General features: G+C 39.2%; 1 protein-coding gene across 7 annotated transcripts in view; it reads left to right on the plus strand.

Annotated features, from left to right (window-relative positions):
* Positions 1-19616, plus strand: part of FRYL (FRY like transcription coactivator) — a 292372-nt gene that overhangs the window by 254276 nt on the left and 18480 nt on the right. For 6 of the 7 annotated variants that reach the window (XM_066232612.1, XM_066232613.1, XM_066232609.1 and 3 more), the window contains 7 exons: positions 773-934; positions 1063-1137; positions 1458-1634; positions 5350-5553; positions 8350-8517; positions 14332-14579; positions 18142-18349. In XM_066232612.1, coding sequence (XP_066088709.1) covers positions 773-934; positions 1063-1137; positions 1458-1634; positions 5350-5553; positions 8350-8517; positions 14332-14579; positions 18142-18349 — 1242 coding nt within the window. Of the gene's footprint in view, positions 1-772; positions 935-1062; positions 1138-1457; positions 1635-5349; positions 5554-8349; positions 9058-11435; positions 11596-14331; positions 14580-18141; positions 18350-19616 lie in introns of those variants that run through there. The other variant, XR_010725621.1, reaches the window with a different exon arrangement.

Genomic DNA, 19616 nt, shown 5'->3' on the forward strand with positions numbered 1-19616 from the left:
ACATAGGTCCATAATAGCACGGTATATTTGGGAAACAATAGCAACCTAAGTTTTACTGGTGTGTGAAATTCAAGGGGTAGAGGTAGGCGTTGATGTTAGGGAGGTAAGTGGGCACCAGATCATAAAAAGGTACTTGTATAACATGCAAATGGGCTTTGATATTATTTTCAAATGCAAATTAAAGACAGTTCACAAACCCATAGACATAAATGAATGTGGAATCTTCATAGACTTTTTACTGAAATAAATTTTGGAAATATTGTACATCAGATTTGTACAATAAAAAAGAAGCTACACACACAGATATCTTTCTCTTTGAAGCAGTTGCTTTCTTAGATCTTTGCCAAAAGCACATTATTGACATGTACTTAACAATATGTATTGTAAAAACACCAAAATGTTAACAGACATTAAATCTGTATGACAAGATTTTTTCAAATCACTTTTACATTTTCTGAGCTTTCAAAGAAGGTATATTTTATAATCATGTGGGGAAAGGCTGGAGGTGGTTATGTTAAAAGAAAGTGGATCTAGAATGAAACTAGGAATAAGCTCTCTGATAGTCTCAGAGACTCATTTTCAGTAAAATAAAATATCTTCATTAAAAAAAAGATACCTTAACTTTGATTGCTGGAACATCTACCACATGCTGAGTAATTTTTCTCCTTATGATATTTTTTGGTTGGTTGTTTTAAAAAATGTCATAGATATACACTCGACCCTTTGATGTTGAAATATTTGAGTCACACACTGGTATTTTGTTTCTCTGTAGACACCAATTATTGGAAACAAATACAGTGATCAGCATGCTACAGCTGGAAGAAACGGGAAACCAAAAGTGATTGCTGTTACTCGAAGTACTTCTTCAACTTCTTCTGGTTCTAACTCCAATGCCTTGGTCCCCGTTAGCTGGAAAAGGCCACAGTTATCACAGGTGCATAAAAAAACATCAAAACTGAACATCCATGCCAAAGAAGAGTCAACTTTATTATATGTATGAATACTTGAGAAATTGTTGTGTTAGTAATCCTAACATTTATTTATTTTATTTTATTCTTTTAGCGAAGAACAAGAGAAAAGCTAATGAATGTGCTTTCTCTCTGTGGGCCGGAATCTGGCCTTCCGAAGAATCCATCAGTGAGTAATCATGAAAGCATGTATAAAGGTTTTAAAAATCGTGTTACTCCATAAAGAAAGGGAGATTGTTCTGTTTCCTCGCTTACCTTTTTCAACTTATCTGCCTTACGGTATTGACTAAGCATGAAAAAATAAGAATTGTCTTGGTGACACTCGACAGCTCTGCTAATTAAGTATTCAACCAGTTAGACATTAACATGAAGGCCAAATTAGAGCTCTGAATTCATTGACAGTTGAGGCCTGCAGTGGCTTTTAGGGCACTGATGTTTTATATGCAGAGTGACAAACTGACAGATGGCTTTTCTTTGTGGGGGGGTCAGGTGGTATTTTCTTCTAATGAAGATTTGGATGTCGGTGACCAACAGACTAGTCTGATTGCTGCAACAGAAGACATAATTCCAGAGGAAGAAGTACCTGTGGAAGATAATAGCAGTGAACAGCAGTTTGGAGTTTTTAAGGATTTTGACTTTTTAGATGTTGAATTGGAAGATGCAGAGGTAAGGATATGGGCTTTCTGTTGTAATATTTATAGAATAGTAAAAACTGTTAAGAATTGAAGATTTGACCATAGACTCTTTATTAAGGTTAGTGTAAGGTGAAAAAGATAAAAATCTACCTTGGGAAATAAATGTGATTAGTACAGTTAGTCTGGGAGCAGAATAAGTCTGAAATAAAAGAGGAACACATAATTTTTTACCTCTATCTTTAAAGGTAAAAAGTAAAAAATGGATTTCTTCAAAAATTCTTTTATTTTTTTATTTTTTAACTCCAGTTGACATTATATATTAGTTTCAGATGTACAGCATAGTGGTTAGACATTTATATAATTTCTGAAGTGATTCTACCAATAACTCTAGTACCCACAGATACCATACATAGGTATTATAATATTATTGACTATATTTCCTATGTTTAACCAAAATATTTTTAAAATTTAGGGTAAGCTTAGGCTTAAATGTTTGGCATGGGATATACAAATTAATATGCAGCAAAATAGTAAAAAAAAATTAAGATTTATCAAACAATTTAAAAAGATGTGGACTTACACTAAATTGATTAAAAAGCCTTTGACTGTCTAAAACTCTTTCCTGTGGCAAATGACAGTCTTTTTGTGTGACATTCCTCACCACTTCTGTATTTTTTACATAGCCAGCTCTCTGAAATGCCTTATTTCACTTAATACCCAAATGGCTTTTTCCTCCACGTTGATTCAGCTTACATCATACTGATGGTTGTGTCCATTCAGATGCTTTCTAAATGGAAAATCCAACTCAAAGCGTGGATGTATCAGCTCACAAAACTGAGATAGTTCAGAGTCGGGGCTTACTTAGCTATGCCTCACTGTGGCCTCTGACTCTTTCTGTGTATTCTCTAAGCTCTGTCTTTCTCCTTAAGTCAGCGTGACCTCAGACAAAGATGGTAGTCACTGCTGTGTGCGGCCTTATGTCCACAGCAGCAGTGTTCAGAAGGAGCGAGGGGCACTTCCAGATGTGCTCTCATGAAAGTAAAGAAGTTGCTCTCCTAAGCTCCTTTAGCAAATTTCTTGTCACATCTCATTGGCCCTTGTTGAGACATTTGCCAGTTTCTGGAACAATCACTTGGGCAAAGCAAATAGGATTGCCCTGGTTGTCTTTGGAACCTGTCCCTGTAACTGAGGTCAGTACCTGAAACCCAGTCACCACAACCTGAGTGAGAAGTTTATGTCAAATAGGTTAAAAAAATTCTTTTCAAAAGTTTATTTTAAAATTGTTACAAATACCCGTATTTGAAGCCCAGATGCCTTATTAAGTATCCATACCATGTCACCAGTGTATCTTTCTCCAGAGAAGTCACTCATTTAATGTGTATGCATTCCTTAGCTCCCTTGAAGGGGTTTCCTTTGGCTGTAACAGGTGAGGTGGAGGAATGAAATGTAATGGCTGGTGCCACGTCACACTGTCAGCTGTTGAGAGGGAACCAGATTAGGGAGGTCCTATTACACGCTTCAGCTTTCCCTGCGGGTACAAGGATATGACCGTGAGGCCTCAGCGAGGCAGGTGCCTTTACACTAGCTTAGGAGCTGCACGGGCATCTCTGTAATAGTTCACCGCTGACATATTCCCGAAGACACAACTGTGTGGGTTCATTAGAGCCCACAAGTGTTATTCAGCAACTTATAGGGCAGTGGCTTTTAAACTTTTTCTTTTACTGTGATCCATTTTATATCATATCCAAATAATTTTTTATACATGCTCACACCTTTAAAAGAAACTTTTAAGAGTATGCATCCTTATTCAATGCTTTATGCATGCTGATATTTTCTATTTTCTTCCTTCCATTTTGTTTTTGTTTTCAAAAAAGAGTAGTTCACCACCCTCTAAAATTGATTTCATACCCACAACTTGAAAAACATGTTGTAGGAAATACAACAGACTTGAACAATCAGGCAAGAGAGTGTGATGGGTTGACGAGACCTGCTGCCTCACCTCAAGGACACGAGCAGCTTCTAAATTCTTTTGTAGTTATTTGCTATTTAGAGTTCAGAATTTAACATTTCTAAAGGTAGGGCCTTGACATTTTTATAATGATAAGTTTATTTTTGTTTGCTTTTTTTTTAAAAAAGAACACTATAAATGCTTCCAAGTGTATCTAGTACTTGAGAATGTCAGTGGTAATAAAAATAGCTTTTGAATACGAATTTAGTTAGATTACACTAAAGGTGCTTATTGTCGACCTGCCTTTAATTCAAGTGACAGTATTTTGAGGAGAGTGGTGCTGATTGCTGCCTCATAATTAAGCAAAATCAAATGATAGAGATTTTCTAAAATCTAAATAAAGTCTTGCTTAAAATATGGTACCAGGAAGGACTTGCTGGAAACAAACTTATCTGCTAATGAAACCATGAAAGCCCACAGTATGTATTTATTAATTCACCAAATACATATTGAGGGTTGTTGCCATTATTATGTGTTATGCTACCTAATAGTATTTGAAATATGCTCTAGGATGCATATGGCTTTTTAAATTCTGACCTTCAGAGCCCTAGGGCTTCTAGGATATACCCTAGAAATGGAAAAGTCCCAAGAGCCAAATAGCCAGAGCTCCTGATTCAACCAGAGCAGCCCTGGTTTTGTCCATCAGTTTTATGCTGTTGACTTCCATCTTAAATTTCATTTGAAATAAGTATTTCTTAGCTTTATATAAAAAAGAAAGATTTGAAAACCTCTATCCTGGACAATGTCTTGAGTAAAGGAACACAAATAAATCATATTTTGCTAGCCAACTCACTGTAATTTGTCATATCAGGACTTAAGAAAGAGTTGTAAGAATTATATCCTTACAAAAGGAGGATCAGCTTAGAATAACAGAAACTTATATAAATCTGGAGTGAAAGAGAAATTTGTCATATTTCCTCTTGACCTTTTAAAGTTGGCAAAAGTTATGTTTTGATAGCTGTAATAGTTTAAGCTATTTTATAATAAGAAATGACCATTTGGTTTAGTCAGAACCATCCTACAGACCTTGTATGTTGTCAATTGAATGTGGGTATTTTAAGTTTTCCATCGTATCAAGTATTAAATCTATGTAAGTTTTGAAGATTTTCTTAAAGTTTGTGTTGCTGAAGTGTATCATAGAAATGTTGTTTTAAGTGTCTGTCTCTGACTTTTTCACATATTTTGCATTAAGAAGTAATTTAAATCTCATGTTGACTTCCTGCACAAAGCTTAATCCAGAGCTTGAATCAGTCTTTGAGAGAAATCAGTTTTCCCCAAAAGTGTAGTGTATATTTAATGTTCGTCTTCGTTCTTTCTAACTCTGTGTGTTTTCCTTTTTGCTAACCAGGAGCTGCAGGTAAGTTGCAGCCTGGTGTTGTGGGTTGTTTGTTTATTGTTGTCTGTGGTGTATTTGTCTCCTTCGTGATCTCATTTGTGTTTGTGTATTAGACTAGGAACGGTCTAGGTGGTAGATTTAGTTGGTCCCCAGTAATACAATATAGAAGTTAAGAAAATGATTTAGTTAAAATAGGTTATCAACCAAATATTTTGATCTTTTGAAATATAAATATTTAATGATGTTTTAAATTTTTCAAGACATCGAAGGGCTGATTGAAACTCTGCTTATGATGACGCATTAAGTATTTTTCATCTTGGTATGTGTTTTCCTGGCGTAGTACATTTACTGTCATTATAAGCATGTGTTGGAGGGCTTAAAAACCACATCTTGCCTTCCCAGGGTGAAAGCATGGACAACTTCAACTGGGGCGTCCGCCGGCGCTCGCTGGACAGCGTTGACAAGGGGGACACCCCCTCCCTCCAGGAGTGCCCGTGCTCCAGCAGCACCCCCAGCCTGAGCCTGACCAACCAGGAGGACACAGACGAGTCCTCAGAGGAGGAGGCGGCGCTCACAGCAAGCCAGATCCTCTCACGCACGCAGATGGTACACAGCGGCAGCTGGTCTCCCTGTCCTCTCCGCTTCCCACCCGGCGATGACTGCTTCTCGATAGTCTGCTTTTCATTTCAGGTTGGGTGAGCTGCACACCCTGAAATGAAAATGCAGAATTGCAGCAGTGATGGAGTGTGCTGGTGTCCATGACAGGACTAGATGTCAAGTTCATTATGCACACCCCTTAGCCGAGACATTTTATATTGCTTCTCTCCTAGGTATGGCGAGTTGTTCTGGGCCCTTTTAGAGAACCTCCTTGTGAATGGTACTTGTTTTTAGTATCAGTGTGAACACCCACACTGCTTAATTTGCTACCCGCTTTTCTTTCCTAGTGAATGTGGAAAGATTGAGCCCAACTTTGGTCTCCTGCACAGTCAAGTCAGTTAGATGGAGATTCTGACTTGAATCGCAAGGCTAGACGGCAGAGAGTTAAGGAATGAGTGAAAAACGAGAGAAGGAGGCTGCAGAGTAGCCTGTCCCCTTGTGAGTGAAGTGGCGGGGTTGGAACGGGAAGATGGCAGCACGAGGTGTGTGGAAGAGCCACCGGGCACGCGTGGTAAAGAACCAGCTGGCGAGGACCAGGCACAGTCTCCTTACACAGCTCTTCCACAAGTGTCTTTTTCACACTGGACTAAATTGGGGCTCTAATTGGGACCCACTTGCCTGTAGTGATGCGTGGATAAAGTGTCGACTGGAACACTGAGGTTGCTGGTTCGAAACCCCAGGCTTGCCTGGTCAAGGCACAGATGGGTGTTGATGCTTCTTGCTTCTCCCCTCCCATTTCTCTCTCTTTCTCTCTATCCTCTCTAAAAATTAATAAAGTCTTAAAAATAAAAAATGATTTTAATTGGGACCCACTTGTTCTGCACTCAGTCTGTGGTGAGGTGATGGCAGTGATGTTGAATGGCATGGACTGAATTGTCAGTTTATGGTTAGTTTCCTGTCACTGCTCATTTTAAATAAGTGGTCGGTAAACTCATTAATTAACAGAGCCAAATATCCAAAGTACAATGATTGAAATTTCTTTTGAGAGCCACATTTTTTAAACTTAAACTATATAGGTAGGTACATTCCTTATCAAGGTAGCGCCCGCACGTGGTATTTTGTGGAAGAGCCACACTCAAGGGACCAAAGAGCCACATGTGGCTCGCAGGCCGCAGTTTGCCAACCAGGGGTTAGCACATCATTGTTGCCCCAGTATGTCTCTCAACTAACCCCCCATTTAAGTGTGAGAATGATAATAGTTACCATTCCCTGAGTGTGTAAGATGCAGCAGTCTCTGTTCCTGGTGTTCCACACGTGTCGGTCACTGGGACTCCCAGACCACCGGAGGGAAGTGGGCTGGTTGCAGTTCTGCAGGTTAAGTGACTTGGGGGGACACCCAGTCGGTGGTTTGAACCAGGCAGTGTGCCTCTAGCCCCACGCCACCCACGCTCTCACCTCCCAGGGACTGATTTCATTTAAAGGAGTGGTTGAGTCGCTGGCAGCCGCCTGACGGGGTGAGTGGGCACAGGCCCTCCCTGGGGCCAGACTGTAGACTCAGAGGCTGGCTTTCCCACCGACTCTGGTCAAGGTGCCGAGCCTCCCCTCAGACAGGACTCCTGACTGTATCTGCCTCGGGCGTTTCCTGAGGAGGAAAGCCACCTGGCTGCAGTAAGTGCCGAGGACAGGCTGGCTCTCACCAGAGCGTGGGGCAGAGTCAGCTGTCTCCTAGGAAGGCCAGCCCCAGTCACAGGGGTAGGGAGACAGAAAAGAACCTCAAGTTGCTTCTTCCTTGTTAGAAAAAATTGGTTTTTGCCTTCACCTGCTTTGAATTACAAAGTTAATATCTCATATTAAATATTGACCATGAAAATTTTACAGCTCTGCTTAAAAGAGGGGGGAAAGTAATATTTTATTTTTTCTAATTAATTACTTCTACTTTTCAAAGACTGTAAACCAACTAATGACAGACTGCCATGACAACTTGATTGTCCTGATTCTTCCTGTATTACTGGAATTTTGTGGTGATGCTTTTTGTTTAAGTAAGTGAGCAGCTGGTTCAGAGTTAGAATGAACTCTGCTTCCTGAGAACCCACTGCGCACCGGCCCGAAGCCCCAGGGCGGAGCCCTGCCCTCACGGATGCTCAGACCAGCTGAAACCCAGACCCTTACCACACACATAGGGGTTCAGTTCAAGATGAACAGTTACAGAGAGGCTTCCCCTTGGATAGTTTCTGCTCAGCAACTTAACCTGTATAAAGGGTATTTCAGTCCTGCCGATATTAATAGTTAGCTGCGTGCATCCACAGCACCGATTCTGATATAGACTGAATGGGGGCAAAGGGCAATTTTAGAAAGTCAAAGCTCTTTCTAACTAAATGCCTCCACCTCAAATATCTTATAGCAGTGGTCCTCAACCTTTTTTGGGCCACGGACCGGTTTAATGTCAGAAAATATTTCCACGGACTGGCCTTCAGGGTGGGATGGATAAATGTATCATATCATGTGACCGAGACAAGCATCAAGAGTGAGTCTTAGACGGATGTAACAGAGGCATTTTAATGACCAGATTAAAAATCTGGTCATTTTTTAAAAAATAAAACATCATTCAGACTTAAATATAAATAAAATTGAAATAATGTAAGTTATTTATTCTTTCTCTGCGGACCGGTACCAAATGGCCCACGGACCAGTACCGGTCGTGGCCCGGGGTTTGGGGACCACTGTCTTATAGGACATGTTTCTTGTGGGCTTTGTGACCATCACTGACTCACAAATAAATTCCTGATTTTACTATTTCCCTTTTAGTTAAACAATGATTCCGCTGCAGAGGAAGCCGTGCCCGACCATCCTGACTTACTTCTTCAGTCTCAGGACTCCACTGGCAGCGTCTCAGCAGAAGAAGTGCTTCAAATCAGAGATGAGACCCCCAGTGTGGAGCCTTCTCTAGATAATGCTAACAGCCAGCTGCCTGAGGTGGGGAGAAATGGGGGCTGGTGCATGGCCAATCTGGGCTCTTTTTAGCACTCTTGACATCCTTGGCTTTTCTTTCAAAAAGAGTTTTCATCTGATAACGCTAATTATTTGATTTCTGTCCAGTATTTCTAACCTGTTGGGTTGTTTGTAAATGAAATAGTCAAATCTAATGAAAAATAAAATAGTTGCTGGATTAAGGAAATACCTTACAGGTTAGAAATAATCTGGAGTGTCTTGAATGAGCATTTCGTGTTGCAGATGTGATTAGGCGCGTGTGCCGCCGCTTGTCTGGGGATGGGGAGCCTCTTCCGTGGCGCTGTGTCCTCGTTAAGGACCACTCTGTTCTCTTCATTTCCTTTTGCTTTGTATTGGGGTTTATGTAATTGGTGCTGTGATTGGGATGAAAACCTCAGGCCAGCTGTGTTAGCAGTTGTTTAAATGAAATCTATTACAAAGGATTTGGCACTGCTAGTGTTATGTTTTCTGGAAAGGCCTGTGAGAAGTAAGCCAGATTCCAAGCTAATGACTGACTAAATATAAGTAAGTATTAGTTTTCTTAGTGTTTTTTTAAGATTATTATAAATATTTTTTGAAAACTGTAATTGTATAGCTCTATCATATATGCTTTTATGTTTGGTAACTATTAGGAAAGTACTGTATTTTTCCAATGTTAACCATAGTCATGAAGTTATTAGATCTCATTTTACTAAGTCAAATTCTCACACTTTTATTAAGCTGATAATTAATTTTACATCTTTAACAGCAAGCAGACATATTTTAAAATGAAGGTATTTGGCAGCTTTTTAAAAACCTTATACTGATATAGCTGAAGTTGAGATAATTCAATTCAACAAATATTAATTGAGGTTTTACTAGATGCCAGGCATTGCATTAGGTGCTAAGAGATGAATAAGGCACGATCCTTGTTCTTAGGGAGTACAATATTTCATAAGGGAGACAGAGGAGGTTAAAAAGTTTCATTACATTGTTATGTTTCAGCATAAAGAATTCAATAACAAACATGTTCAAGGCTTGGAAAGTTTGGAGGCTGCTCAGTGCATAGGGATGACCGTGGTAAAAGCAGGTGTCATGGCAACTGGGACATGACAGATGGGGGGATGCCATGAGGAAAGACGTGGTGATGTGACATAAGATGGTAGGTTCAGGTAACACAGGAAATTCAGTACTTCTGGAGAGTAGGAGAGATGGTTAGGACCCTTCTAAGACATGAAGGGTCCTACATGCCATACTAAAGACTTAGACTTTATCTTGACAGGATGGAAAGTCATGAATTTTCATTCTTTCAAGATAGACCTGTGACAAGCACTGCATGCGATACCTGGGTAGGAATACAGAACACACGGGCGCTCAGGCATCTCCCTAGTTCTTATTGAGCCCCTCCCATGTGCTGGACATCACTGCGGGCACCCGCTGAGAGCACCATGGGAAACAAAGGCTCCTGCTTCTGTGGAGCTTACCTCCAGTAGGGAAGACATAACAAACAGGTAAAACAAGTAAGATGTAAATACTGTGTCAGAAAGTGATCATATTATTCATACTAAGAAAATCTAACAGCAATATGGACTTTGTGAGGGAGAAGTTTGGATAGGGTGGAATCCGAGGTGAAGCTTAAGTGACCAGAAGAGGCCACCCTTGAAGATGTGCAGGAAGACTTGCAGGAGGAGGAAGCTCAGTGAAGAAGGCTGTGCTGTGTCTGAAGAACAGCACGCTGGCCAGAGGGGCTGGAGCTCAGTGGCCATAGAGAGTGGAGGGAGAGAGGTCAGAGGGTGGGCTCTCCTGGTCACTTTTACAGGCCACGCAGCAGGTAACATTGGAGGATTTCCAGCAGAAGGACATGATCTGATTATGTTTATTTTTTTCATCTCAGCCTTTCTTACGAAAAAGGGAAAGTAGGTTCTTGTACCTGTCACATGGAGTTTGTGGTCTAGGTGTCTATCATCAGGGGAAGATTATAGTCTGATTTGTGCTTTCGTCTCCATGATAGAGGTGTGGAGGGTGGTTTGGACGTGGCCAAGGTAAGGAGATAAGAATAGCAAGATATAAGGGAGCCTGAACTAAGACCAAGGGCTTGAACGTGCAAAGTGTTTTTAGGAGTGATTTGACGGAGTTAGAGATGCACCTTAAATAGACTATATTCTTTTCCGTTGTTGGGAAGCTTGTTAAGTGGGCATTAACTGCTAGGTAATAATCTACTGTGTCTATTGGGATCAGAGCATGTTAAAAGGTCAATAGATATTCTCATTAGAAATAATGGAAACAGCAGACTGATACTAGAAATTCCTTTTTTTTTAATTTAGAAATTAAGTTTAATGGGGTGTACTCTTCAATAAGAGTACATAAGTGTCAGGAAAATATCTATTGCATTTGAACTGTTGATTGCATTGTGTACCCATCACCCAAAGTCAAATCATTTTCTGTCACCGTTTATTTATCCCTTTATACTCCCCTCTCCTCCACCCCCTCCCCCTGGTAACCCCTTCACTTTTATCTATGTCCATGAGTCTCAGTATTATATCCCACCTATATGGGATATATATTTGTCCCTATTTACTACCTCCCCTCCTGTTCTAGAAATTCCTTAAAAGCAGTATGGTTAAGGGTTATATGTTTTAATGTTGTTTAACAAATAGGGAACTCTTTTATTTCTTGGTTATTAAAAAACTATAATCATACTAAACTACCTCCTAGAAATAATTCATTTTTATTGGAAATGATTTGGAAACTGATATATTCCCATATAGTATATTGGAAAGTGTGTTGTTTCAGATGGGCATTCATTCATCCAACAATATTAAGGAGCTTATCTCCAAGGCACGATATTAAGTTCCTGAGGATACTTTATTTTCTTTCCTAAAGGAAAAAACACTTCAATTTACTAGATTTTTTTCCTTTCACAGTAGTGGGTTTCATTATTACTACAAGCTTGTGACACTGATGGATGACAATGGAGATATTTTAAACCATTGTATTTCATTTAGAAACAGTTCTATTGACAATAAAACCATCACCTAAAAGAATGCTGTCCACAAGAGAATAATACAAGTTTGTATCTGTTGGGTATGTTGGTTTTCCCTGTTTGCTTAATGTCAAATGACCCAAAATTGCCCCCCTTTTTAAAAAAAAGTATGAAAGCACCAAGATACTGAAATAAAGCCATAACTCTATTATTTAAAGTATTGTCTTAAAATGAAGAATATAATTAGTTTTAATAGATAAACTATGTAATGAATAAAGAGAAATCCATTCCTAGAAATGTTTATTTAGATTTTTTTTCTCTTAAATCACATTAATATCAGAGAGAGAAAACAATAGGCTAAATAAAGTGTTTCATGTCCTGATAGAAACTCCTGGGCTCTGGAAGGGGTTAAGCTCTGAACTTGTGTTCATTAGAGAAATCATTACAGAAGACTTCTTCTAGTGCTTTTAATAGTTCGGAGACCAATTCATGGATGACAGAAATTATTCCTTATAGGTATTAAATCTTTGAATGTAACAAAGTGTTTTTGTATATGTATTTGTCTAATAAGAAAATTTGATTGCTATAATCTACATATAACCATGGAATCTATTCCATTAGCCAAAAGCATTCTTTTTATGAAATTTAGGTGTTATAGTAACTTTCCGTGTATATTATATAGTAATAATTACAGATGAAGCCTCAGTCTTAAAATATTATTCAAGAACTAATGAAAACCAGATATAGGAATAAACTAATGAAAAATGAGAATATTAAACTAAGAAGTTTGGATTATTTCGATCTGATGTGTTTAAATTAAGGAAGGAAAAATTAATAACACCAATAAAGATTCTAAGTGTAGAAATGTCTCTAGCACTAACACATAAACTATCTTTCCATATAACTGTTTACCCCTTGGTGGCCAAATCGTTAAAAAAGAAAATTTCAGATGGACACCTTTGAGTGTATTGACTATCAGTTACTGGGGTGATTAAGGAATAATTGGATTATATTATGTTTTAAAGTGTTATTCTATGAAGCCTCAATCCCCTCATGCACACTTTGTGTTTTCCTGCCATATTTCTGTGCCTTTGACAACTTCTGATTCCTTTTCCCTAAAATACTATCAGTCTTAGCTTGTGCTGCTGTAATAAAATACCATAAACTAGTAGCTTATCAGCAATAGAAATTTATTTCTCACAGTTCCAAAGGCCAAGAAATCCAGGATCAAGGTGCCAGCCTGTTCATGGTCTAGTGAGGGCCCTGCCTGGTAGCAGATGGCTGTTTCCTTACTATAGCCTCACACAGTAGAAATAGAGCTTCCAGCCCTCTGGCCTCTTATAAGAGCACTGATCCTACGCACGAGGGCTCGACTCTCTTGACCTAATATCTTCCCAAAGGCTCTGTCTCTTATAAGATCTCACGGGGATTTAGGGTTTCAAGAGACTTTGCTTGGGGCGATGGGTACGTGAAGAAGTGTGCAGACGATATTTTATTGAGTTGTGCACTTGAAACCTGTGTAGTTTTGCAAACCGATGTCACCCAAGTAAGGTCAATTTAAGAATAAATGAGAATTTCTGGAGAGTGGAAACATTCATTGCACCGTCTCTGTCCCACCTTTGTCTCGGCCGTTTTGTTTGCTCCAAAGAAACAAGTCTTGATTGCTTGCCCTTTCCCTGCTTTGAGGACCGGCAGTCCTTTGTATATTTCTTATGATATTTACCTTACACTTACCATATTCTATATTATTGTCATTTGCATATTAGCCTAACCCCATTATTAGATTGTAAACTAATTGTAGTTAGTCGTTTATTTCAGAACACCCAGCCCAGAAGCTGGTCCAAATTCTTCTTTTTATTATATAAATGAATTTTACAGATGAATAAACTAAGGCCCAGGTTGGTAAAAAGTCAAGGATTCTGACTTTCACTTTTCATATATTGGAAGGAAAATTTTATTTTTATTCATGCTGAGATTAAAAAAAACAAACTACTGTTAAACTAAGTAGTAACTTAGGTGTAAGTAATAAAAGTAGCTGATCTTTATTCCTAAAACTATAAGGGACCAATAGTGCTTATTTTCAAACTAATTAATATCCATGCAAATTTTCATTATCATTTGCTTGGGGTTAGAAAAATATAGTCATTCTGTTTGATAAATGAGCTTGTAATTCATTTAATTTTCAAACATAAAAGTCTAAAATTTTCCAGTGTTATTTGAACTGTAACTCAGTGATGAAATGAGGTCTTGTGGTCTTATTGCCTGAAAACAATTATTACTTCACAAGTATTTGGCTCATCTGTACCAGTAAGGCCATGACCCATCATTGTTTCAGTTCAGAATCCTCTTGAGGGGTCACAACCTGGTCCTGGTTCATGGGCAGCTCCCAGGACCGTGGGTACTTATTTTGAATTATTCCCCTTCCTTTAATCCAGAATTCACTGGATATAATGTTCTGGTATAATAAAAGAAATGACATTTCATATGAGAAAGAATTTATAGTAATATAAATTTGTCCTGTAGAATTAGACTATGTATGGGAGAAGATATTTTACCAAAGAATATCTTTCCAAACACCTAAGTCCTATTAAGAGCACTAATTGATGTTTCTATGTAGCAGTGGGTGATACATATTGATTTCAAATTTTTTAAAACCTGGGACTATCTTAATAAAAACAACTTTATATAGTCAGAGTCCAAAAACTCCAAACTGCATAAATGAAGACAGCTTAATAAAACAGTTGTATATTGATGGCAGTAGTTGTTTATTCTATGTTGATAAAATTTTCTCTGTTTTAATGTTGCTGAAGTCCATTAAAAAATGATTGTTTTTACAGGATACAAGTTCAGTATTAAAGAAGGAACAGGTTACTGCAGCCTTTGAAGATGATAGGTCATATATCATTCAAGAACAGGATTCTCTTGTGTGCCAAGGAATTCTCGATTTAGACGAAACGGACATGCCAGAGCCTTTGGCCTCTGAGAGCTACCCAGAATCGATCTGTGAAGAAGATGTCACCTTGGCTTTGAAAGAACTAGACGAAAGATGTGAAGAAGAGGAAGCTGATTTTTCTGGACTGTCTAGGTGAGAAAAGGGATCACAAACTCTAATGGATGGTACCCTCTAGCCCATCCCTCCCCAGGGCGACCCTCTATTCCCATTTGCTTTCATTTCTGCATATGCTTTAGCCTACAATCATACTGTCTTCATTTTTAAAGATAAAATGACTTGCTGTGATTGGTTTATTTTCTATTAACATTCACTTAAAGAAAAACAGGCATTTCTCAAAGCATAGTGAGTGCCATTATGCATTTAGAAGTACAGCAAATACCTATTTTTATAGAATGCTTAATAGCCAAATGTTAAAATCAATATTGGGCCACAGCAAGATCCAAGTATCAAAAACCTAATGAACTTCTATGATACGTGAATAAATTTGAAAAAGTGTTTTACAGTTTCATTATCATGGTCAAACTTTTCAAGTTTGACGTAATAATGGGCAGAAGTGATGATTTCTTAGTACTGGCGGATGAGATGTTAGATTGTTGGGATTTTTTTTCTGGGTTTTTTTTTCCTCCTTCCCTTTTGTGGCAGAGACAGAGAGAGTAAGAGAGGGGACTGACGGGAAGGGAGAGAGATGAGAAACATCAATTCTTCATTGTGGTTCCTTAGTTGTTCATTGACTGATTTCTCATATGTGCCTTGACCACGGGGCTACAGCAGACTGAGTGACTCTTTGCTTGAGCCAGCAACCTTGGGCTCAAGCTGGTGAGCCTTGCTCAAACCAGATGAGCCTGCGCTCAAGCTGGTGGCCTCAGGGACTCAAAACTGGGTCCTCCACATCCCAGTCCGACACTCTATCCACTGCGCCACCGCCTGGTCAGGCTAGACTGTTGTTTTTAAATGTTTCTTTGTTCAACAATTTGAAATTCCTTGATAATTATTTTTATTCAAAAGTTGTTTTTCACTTATTTTTTTATTGATTGATTTTAGAAGGATAGAGGGAGAAGAAAAAGAGAGAGACTTTTTTTTATTTGTTGTTCCACTTAGTTGTGCATTCACTGGTCACTTCCTGTATGGGCCCTGACCAGGATTGAACCTGAAACCTTAGTGTTTCGTGATGACACTTAACTACATGAGCTAACTGGCCAAGGGCTACACAAAATTTACTATTTGATAATCATCAAGTATGTCAGTTTTACTTTGAAGTAAAAATTATTCAGTTATACTTCACATGGCGATGGAGTTTTAACATATACAACATACGAGGAAATTTTTCGCACTTGGTATATCTGGAATGCTTTCCTGTATTTGAAAGTGTGCATTCAGATATTAACAACACCTTGCTTAATATATATATATATATATATTTTTTTGTGTGTGTGTGTGTGTGTGTGTGTGTGTATTTTTCTGAAGCTGGAAACGAGGATAGACAATCAAACACTCCCGCATGCGCCCGACCGGGATCCACCCGGTATGCCCACCAGGGGGCGATGCTCTGCCCCTCCGGGGCGTTGCTCTGTAGCAACCAGAGCCACTTTAGCACCTGGGGCAGAGGCCAAGGAGCCATCCCCAGCGCCCAGGCCATCTTTGCTCCAATGGAGCCTCGCTGCAGGAGAGGAAGGAGAGGGGGAGGGGTGGAGAAGCAGATGGGCGCTTCTCCTGTGTGCCCTGGCCAGGAATCGAACCCGGAACTTCTGCACGCCAGGCCGACGCTCTACCACTGAGCCAACCGGCCAGGGCCCTTGCTTATATTTTTGACTTGGATATGACGGTAGCCTGTGCACCCACTCACTGGTCATCCACAAGTTCAAGGATGCCAGAAATGACATGGAGCTAGATATCCAGCTCTTTCACTTCCTAAAAGTCTGCAGATAGTTGACTTTGGCCAAGTACTGCTGCTTAAATATAATAGAGCAGCCCTACTAAGTACAGAGGTGTGTCTGCTCGAGCTTTCGGGACACAGATGTTCAAATCATTCTCCACAGCAACATTTTTAAAAATGAAACTTTTTGAGGTATAATTTAACTTTTTGCTTCAAATTGTCTGCTTAGTTTTTACTTTTTTCCCTAACCTCTTCTCAGGTCCCTCTCTTCCATATGAATCACCTCATAAGTTATGTGAAGTCTTACTAGCGCGACCTTGGAATGTGGAACAGGCACTCTCAAGACCTTGAGTAACACGTTTCTTTACGGAGTGTCCGACTCAAGCTCTTTCATCTTCAAGACCTACAGCTACATACATACTTCTTTGTAGACTGTCCAACCCAAATAGATCTTTGTTTTTGGGAGCTTTTCTATTTAGATTTTTTTCTTTCTATTGATTTTTGGAGAGAGAGAAAGAGGGAGAGTGAGAAAGAGGGGGTAGAAGCAGGAAGCATCTACTCAAAGTAGTTGCTTCCTGTATGTGCCTTGACCGGGCAAGCCCAGGGTTTCAAACCGGCGACCTCAGTGTTCCAGGTTGACGCTTTAGCCACTGCGCCACCACAGGCCAAGCCATCTTTGTCTTTTCTTCACTGTTCCATTTTTGTTTGTATTATCTGACTGTTGGGATTATAAATTCCTTAAAGGGAATGGCTGTCTGATGTTTGGAGTATAACCTGTGACTGCCACACTGCTGAGCATAGTGTGCTCACGAAATAGCTGGACCAACACTGTGTCATGGCTTTTACTGTTGCCTTTGAACCCACGGTCCTGGATTCAGAAACTCTGGTTCTGTCATTTTCTACCCAATAACCTAAGCACTTTACTTCTCCTTCCTAAACCATTTTTTCCTCATCGGGAAAATTGAATAATGGTACCTAACCCTCACAGAGTTGCCTGCTGTGCAGATGGAATGAAACAGTCCATTTAGAGCACCTAACACGGCCTTGACACAAAGTGTATGACCAAATGTCTTCAATATGAGCATCGTCGATTTGGGTCTCCAAAGCTGACCTTTTAAGATGAAAAAAAAAAGGTCTGACCTCTAGTGGCACAGTGGATAAAGCATCGACCTGGAACACTGAGGTCACTGGTTAGAAACCCTGCGCTTCCCTGGTCAAGGCACATATGGGAGCTGATGCTTCCTACTCCTTCCCCTGCTTCTCCTCTCCAAAATGAATAAATAAAATCTTAAAATGAAAAAAAATTAATTTATTGAGGTAATATTGGTTCATAACATTATATAAAATTCAGTTGTACATTATAATTTGACATCTGTGTACTCTTACATGTTCACCACCAAAAGTCTACTTTTTTCTCATTACCATGTATGTGACCCCTTGACCCAGTTCATCCTCCTTCACCCTCATCTCCTCTGGTAACCACCATTCCGTGGGCTGTGTCTGTGAGTTTGTTTATTTGAAATGAAAGCATTTTAATCTGAAATAATCATAGCCATTACTGAAATTAGTCCATAGCACTGGCATATCATAGGACTCAGGTTGTTTAAAATAGTCTCGTGGAATTAGATTTCTAGTTTCAAAGATGCTAAGTAGAAGGAACACAGAAATCTGCTTACTACTGCTTAGTAGTGCTTTCTGACAAAGCCTAGTTTGTTGTACATTCATAAAAATGATCTGTATTGGATGACTAAAGCTATTTTAGGTCATTGAGTCTATTTTTTTAAGACAATACTATGATTACTGTGTTATTTGTGTTAACAGTCAAGATGAAGAAGAGCAAGATGTTTTCCCAGAAGTGCAGACCTCCCCTCTGCCGTCACCGTTTCTTTCTGCCATCATAGCCGCTTTCCAGCCAGTCGCTTACGACGACGAAGAAGAGGCCTGGCGCTGCCACGTCAGCCAGATGCTGTCCGACTCCGACGGGTCCTGTGCCGTGTTCACTTTCCACGTGTTTTCCAGGCTGTTCCAGGTCAGTGAGGTTTAATGTTCTGAGTTCATATTATTGTTACCCGAGAAAGGGATGGTTTTGGGGTCTAAAATCAGCAGCTCATATTTTAATATTTCTGCTGATTGTAAAAATTATTTTTCCTGCTGTAGTGGTTTACTAAATTTACCTTGTGACATTGTACTACTGCTGGTACTCATACAATGACTACTACAGATACCTCCTTTAAGGCAATTAGAATACAGCTTCCAAACAGCTGGTTAGTTTTCTATACTAGGTGCCATCAGGGAATACCAAATAGAAAGCATGGTCCCTGCCTTCAAGGGGCTTACAGTCAATATCATAAAACAGCTTAAATGCTAAATTAATTAGTACTTTTATTACTATGGGGGACCTTAAACATTTAGCTAAGGTTGGCTTCCAATCCTAAAAATAACCTGCTAACACTTACTGAGTATTCACTACATTCTAGGCACTAAGCTAAGCTGTTTAAGTAATTAATCCTTACAACAGACCTATGGAATGTAAATATATTTTTAGCATTCTGTAGCTAGGGAAACTAAGGCATAGAGATATGCCACCATTTAAGTAATTATCTTCTGAACCACCTACCACAGATAGGCAGACTTTGCTCTTCTTGGCAGACCCTGCCAAATGCCTGTTCTCATTGAAGCTTTCCCAACCATTCTAACCTCTAGTCTTTCCCGCCGGTATTGCTTTAGTGCTCATTAATTGGAACATTTACTTAATTCTGTACTTTCCCATTGATACTTGAGGTTTATGTTTATATTCTTTTCTTTCCTTTGACAGTCTGTTTCTTGATGCCTGAGATTGTGGCTTAGGGTTTTTTTTGTGTTTTTTTTTTAATTAATCATAATGACACCTAACAGTGCTACACATATACATATAGGTACATATGAGCTATTTGGATAATTATTATACTAATAGTCTAATTCCTTGAGTGCTCGCTGTGGCTCAGACATTATCTGATTGTTTTATATGAATAAATAATTCTTGAGTTTTGAGAAGATAACTATTCTTAATGCATTTTTATGACTTTAATTAAGAGAAGTCACACGGCAGCCAATAGCCAAAAATTTACCAAAAATTTCTTTCGGGTAGAACTTAACTTTAAGAAGAGCTAATTCCTCAGACATGGGAGGACTTTATTTCTAAGGGTGTGTAACGTGTATTCCTGTGTCTCTCCTTATTTAAAATAAACTCAGGAATGTGGGGGATGAATGACAGTGTCATCAGTTTGTTTTCAGTAATACTATTCTGTAAATCTTTG

This window comes from Saccopteryx bilineata, chromosome 5 (assembly GCF_036850765.1).
Source record: "Saccopteryx bilineata isolate mSacBil1 chromosome 5, mSacBil1_pri_phased_curated, whole genome shotgun sequence".
Taxonomy (NCBI): Eukaryota; Metazoa; Chordata; class Mammalia; order Chiroptera; family Emballonuridae; genus Saccopteryx; species Saccopteryx bilineata.